The following is a 6,000-nucleotide window of genomic DNA, read 5'->3' as shown; positions in this document are numbered from 1 at the left end:
GTGTCTAGGAACTAAGCAAGTAAACCGGTTGATGGGGTTTCGTCTGAGGGGAAGTTCACAGTCTCAAACTATTAAAACCTGCTGTATTGCATTTGTTTTAAGCGCTATGTGGTAAAACTGGGGCTAATAATTATAAAGTGTTTACTGAATGTTCTGACACCAACAAATGCTGGAAGGAAGGAAGGAAGGAAGGAAGGAAGGAAGGAAGGAAGGAAGGAAGGAAGGAAGGAAGGAAGGAAGGAAGGAAGGGAGGAAGGAAGAAGGAAGAAAAGAAGGAAGGGAGGAAGGATGGAAGGAAGGAAGGAAGGAAGGAAGGAAGGAAGGAAGGAAGGAAGGAAGGAAGGAAGGAAGGAGGGGAGGAAGGAAGGAAGGAAGGAAAGCTGGAAGGATGGAAGGAAGGAAAGAAGGAAGGAAGGAAAGGAAGGAAGGAAGGAAAGATGAAAGGAGGGAAGGAAGGAAGGAAGGAAGGAAGAAAAGGAGGGAGGAAGGAAGGAAGGAAGGAAGGAGGGAAGAAGGAAGAAAAGAAGGAAGGGAGGAAGGATGGAAGGATTGAAGGAAGGAAGGAAGGGAAGGAAGAAAAGGAGGGAGGAAGGAAGGAAGGGAAGGAAGGAAGGAAGAAAAGGAGGGAGGAAGGAAGGGAGGGAGGAAGGAAGAAGGTAAGGAAAGAAGGAAGGAAGGAAGGGAGGAGGGAAGGAAAGAAGGAAGGAGGGAGGAAAGCTGGAAGGATGGAAGGAAGGAAAGAAGAAAGCAAGGGAGGAAAGATGAAAGGAGGGAAGGAAGTGCTGTATGAACAGATAATCAACAATAATATTTCAATCAGGAGAGACAAGATATTTATTGTAAATATGTAATGAACAAAATCTTAGTAATGACAAAGTCTTTGGCGCTTGAACTCCATTCTGTCCTTCTTTCCTTCCCTCCTTCCTTCCTTCCTTCCTTCCTTCCCTTCCTTCCTTCCTTCTTTACTCCCTCCTTCTCTCTTTCTTTCCTCCATCCTACCTTCCTCCCTTCATTCTTTCCTTCTTTTCTTCCCTCCTTCCTTCCCTCCTTCCTTCCTTCTTTCCTCCCTCCTCCCATCCTTCTTTCTTCTGCCCTTATTTCCTCCTTCCCTCCTACCTACCTTCCTTCTTTCTTTCCTTTCCTCCCTTCTTCCCTTCCTCCTTCTCTCTTTCTTTCCTCCCACCTACCTTCCTCCCTTCCTTCTTTCCTCTGTCCTTCTTTCCTCCTTCCCTCCTACCTACCTTCCTTCCTTCTTTCCTTTCCTCCCTTCCTCCCTTCCTTCCTTCTTCCTTCCTTTCCTTTCTTCCTCTTTTCCTTCCCTCTTCCTCCCTTCCTTCCTTGACTCGAGGACAACAGGAGGGTTAAAGTAAAGTAGAAACTAATCAACCAAAGCACATATTTTAAGATTTTTAAAAAATCATAAGCAACCAATAAGATTCAAGCAAAGAAGCTCAAGTTCAAGAGTTCTTGGAAACGCTTCATGGACTCAGATGAGTTAGCAAACAGGTTACTGTCACCGTCCTCGACTCAAAGCGCTCACTCAGGCTGACGGCATTCCTGAAGAGATCCGCAGACAACCACAAGCTGCTGCACACAACCATAATTACAGATTCACACACCAGTTTAACTTTAAACTCAGACGGCTGCAAAAGCTGCACGAGTTTTACAGTCGCTGTTTAAAACGTTTAGAGTGGACAAAACATGTGTCTTCAATACGAGTGGAAACATTTAACCCTCCTGTTGTCCTCGAGTCAAGGTAGGAAGGGAGGAAGAAGGAAGGAAAGGAGGAAGGGAGGAAGGAAGGAGAGGAGAGAGGGAGGAGGGAGGAAAAGAAAGAAGGAAAGGAAGTAGGGAAGGACAGAAGAAAAAAGGAAGGAAGGTAGGAGGGAGGGAGGGAGGGAGAAAGGAAAAGAGGAAGGGAGGAAGGGAAGAAGGGAAGGACAGAGGAAAGAAGGAAGGTAGGAGGGAGGGAGGGAGGGAGGGAGAAAGGAAAAGAGGAAGGAAGGAAGGAAGGAAAGAAGGACAGAGGAAAGAAGGAAGAGAGGAAGGTAGGGGGGAGGAAAGAAAGAGAGAAGGAAGGAGGGAGGAAAGAAGGAAGGAAGGGAGGAAGGGAAGGAGGGAAGGAAGGAAAGAAAGAGGGAAGGAAAGAAGGAGGGAGGGAGGAAGGACAGAATGATGGAAGAAAGGGGGATGGAGGAAGGAAAGAAGGAAGGAAGGAAGAAAGGAAGGAAGGAAGGAACATAAAACAGACGGGGTCAATTTGACCCGGGAGGACGACAGGAAAGTTAAAATACACAAACACACATTTTTATATTTCTTTCTGCTCCGTCAGTCCTGACTTCACAGATGAGCGGTTCTCTGTCTGTACAGCTGTTAACGCTCCGCTCTCACTTCCCTCTGATCCTCATAATTGCTTTTTTTTCTCTTTTCTTTCTTTACAACTTCGCAGCCATCATCCGAGCAGACAAATTACTTTATCGAGCTGCCGTTTCACAGTGAAATCGAGCTGCGACTAACTGATTCTTTTCTCAGATAAGCAGGTTCATCATGTTATCTTTAAAATGAAAGAACAGAACTATACTAAAAATCCCAAGGTGGCGTCTTCAGAAACAAGTTCAATAACATTTCCATCATCTCTCTTCACTCTTTTAATTAAATGGAAGTTGGCAAACATTCAACGTCACACCCGCTGTTCTTGTTTTAAACTCTGCTGCACCTTTCTGTTCAGGTTGCACTGCCACGATGTCATCACTCCTCCTCCTCACCTTCCTCACCGTCCTCGCCTTCCTCGCCTCCGCCTCAACGTTGGACTTTCGTTACCACGACAACCCTGAGATCGAGCAGTACCTCCTCCAGGTCAACGCCTCCAACAGTGACATCACACACCTGTACAGCGTCGGGAAGTCTATCAGAGGTAACAACAAACACCTAACTTTTAACTTTTTAGGGGTTTTTTTTCACTTTATTGGTGAAATAACCTGGAAAACAATGATTGACATAGAAGACATGGTGACCTAATAGACATTAAAAGTAACATTATATAAGATAGAGAGGTGCAGCTTTACTTATAAACAGGAGCAATTCAATGTGCTTTACATCTGTTGATATATTACTTTTACACAACATTACTGGCGTTGCTAAGGAGTAATGCAAAAGTAATGTAACTAGTAGTGTAATTATTTTCCACAGGGAGTAATTAAAAAAATTAATAACGTAATCCAAGTACCACAATATTAAAGTAATGTAACATGATTACTTTCCGTTACTTTAGGATTACTGCAACACCAAATATACAATAAGGGCCACTTTCTTTTAAAATAAAAACATCTAATTGACAAAGACCAGTGAAAATACCCACACGCAGTTAGGGAGGAGATGTTAATGTGTTCAGAGAGTTGGTGTTAACTAAGGGCGAAATCTTCAGTCAGACTCTGGGTGTACTTAAATTAATTTCAGCTACTTAAAAATAAAAATGTCCTGACAGCTCTGATGGAGCTCAGATTCATCCATAAATTCTGCTTTATTATAAACAATCCCATCATATAAACCTGAGTCTGTGTGCAAATAAGGAGTGCGGGTTGTTTCCTTTAACGCTCTGGAAACACAATCCGCTACTTCATGCCTGAGTTAATGCTGCACAACACTTACAAGTATTGTAATCAAGTAACATTAAACTTAGTGAGATATTGTGACAGTAGGGGGGGGGGGCCTTAAAGAGACAGGAGCTAAAACAGCCTGTTAATAGACAGAGGCTGAACTGAATGGCTGCATAAAGGACCAGTAGAAGATAAATAAGGAGTTTTTAACTGGAAATCATGCAAAAATATTCCAGTAGAGACACAGAATATAAATATAGAGTCAGAAGACGACTGCTGACTGATGAGGTCTCAGGTGTCACCGTGGAAACGGTGACTCTGACTCAGTGTCTGCTGGTGTTTGTGTGATCGTATGACGGGACTGTAAGCGGAGGTTAATTTAATCTGGGACGGCCTAATCTGGCTAATCACTCACATTCACACACACACACACACACACACACACACACACACACACACACACACACACACAGACACACAGACACCTAATCTGAGGTAATCTAGGACACCAGCTGGCTTCCGTCCAGCTTCTGTCTGTCTGATGTGTGTGTGTGTGTGTGTGTGTGTGTGTGTGTGTGTGTGTGTGTGTGTGTGTGTGTGTGTGTGAGAGTGTGTGTGTATGTGTGTGTGTCTGTGTGTGTGTGTGTGTGCATGTGTGTGTGTGTGTGTGTTTGATTTAGTCTGTGTGAAACTCCCCAGTTTTTGTTTAACGTTGCTGTGATGAATCATTCTTGACACCTTACTATGATTTACCGCTCTGTGTGTGTGTGTGTGTGTGTGTGTGTGTGTGTGTGTGTGCGGTGTGTGTGTGTGTGTGTGTGTGTGTGTGTGTGTGCATGTGTGTGAGTTTCTTCATTCATTAATCCTCGGCGCTGACAGTCATAATAGTTACAGTAGTTGTGTGTTTACAGGGAAACTGTCTACACAAAAAAAATCATCTCAATTCTCAGAATAAAGATCTGATATCAAAGAATAAAGAAACGGACATATTTAAAATTATACACTTTTATCCACTTTCTTAGGACTTTATTTTTTCTCATTTCGTGCTTCTTCTATCTTTAAAAACTGAACTCATGTTGTATTTCCAGCACACAGGGAAACTGAGTACACAAACAACACTGTTGCTACATGACTGACAATAAAAACAAACCTCATTCCTTTCTTCAAAAAACTTTTTATTGCAGGAATTTCCATAAACAGTCTGCAGACGCTTTGTAGACGGAAACATATCCAACTGCTGCAAACACAGACGGACGTTTATAGGATGGAAACCAAAACTTTAAAATGTTAATATCAGTTATAATTCTCTATATTAGGGGTGTCAAACATGCGGCCCGCGGGCTAGAACCGGCCCGCCGAGGAGTCCAATCCGGCCCACTGTCCTGCCTGTGTTCTTTTCCTTCCTTCCTTCTTTCCTTCCATCTGTCCGTCCTTCCTTCCTTCCTTCTTTCCTTCCATCTGTCCGTCCTTCCTTCCTTCCTTCTTGTCTTCCTCTCTTCCTTTCTTCCTTCCTTCCATCTGTCCTTGCTCCCTTACTTTCTTCCTTCCATCTTTCCTTCCTCCGTTTCATCCGTCCCTCCTTCTATCTGTCCTTCCTTCCTTCCTTCCTTCCTTCCTTCCTTCCTTCAATCTGTCCTTCCTCCCTTTCTTCCTTCCATCTTTCCTTCCTCCGTTTCATCCGTCCGTCCTTCTATCTGACCTTCCTTCCTTCCTTCCTTCCTTCCTTCCTTCCTTCCTTCCTTCCTTCCTTCCTTCCTTCCTTCCTTCCTTCCTTCCTTCCTTCAATCTGTCCTTCCTCCCTTTCTTCCTTCCATCTTCCCTTCCTCTCTTCTTTTCCTTCCTTCCTTCCTTCCTTCCTTTCTTCCTTCCTTAATTTTAATGATCCGGCCCACATGAGATCAAATTGGTCTGTATGTGGCCCTTGAATGAAAATTAGTTTGACACCTCTGCTCTATATTAATGTTTCTATTAACAAACAAAGTTATTTAATTTGACTTTAATTAATATTATTATTATTATTTTTTTTTTTTTTTACTGAATGTCTATTTTTTTTAAATTATTATTATTACTATTTTTTTGTAATTGTCTAATTTTACTATCTATTTTTTTTATTCTGTTTTATTTGCTGTTGTTTTATTGTATTTTTTTCTGTAAAGCACTTTGAGCTACATGCCTTATATGAAAGGTATTTTATTTATATTTTAAACAAAAAAGGAGATTTTCTCACTGCTTTAACCCTCCTGTTGTCCTCGAGTCAAGGAAGGAAGGAAGGAAGGGAGGAAGGAAGGAAGGGAGGAAGGAAGAAGGAAGGAAAGGAGGGAGGGAGGAAGGAAGGAAGGGAGGAAGGAAGAAGGAAGGAAAGGAGGGAGGAAGGAAGGAAGGAGAGAAGGAAGGAAATGAGGAA

At 42.8% G+C, this 6,000-nt stretch overlaps 1 protein-coding gene across 1 annotated transcript in view; it reads left to right on the top strand.

The window, feature by feature from the left end:
• Positions 1-2,742: 2,742 nt before the first annotated feature.
• Positions 2,743-6,000, top strand: part of cpm (carboxypeptidase M) — a 29,081-nt gene continuing 25,823 nt past the window's right edge. Inside the window, exon 1 of the mRNA XM_062444124.1 lies at positions 2,743-2,914. Within this exon, the coding sequence (XP_062300108.1) occupies positions 2,743-2,914 (172 nt within the window). The remainder of the gene's footprint in view (positions 2,915-6,000) is intronic.

The sequence above is a fragment of the Scomber scombrus genome, chromosome 22, assembly GCF_963691925.1.
Source record: "Scomber scombrus chromosome 22, fScoSco1.1, whole genome shotgun sequence".
Taxonomy (NCBI): Eukaryota; Metazoa; Chordata; class Actinopteri; order Scombriformes; family Scombridae; genus Scomber; species Scomber scombrus.
The sequence above is the reverse complement of the archived record's forward strand: the minus strand, read 5'-3'. Positions and strand labels throughout refer to the sequence as shown.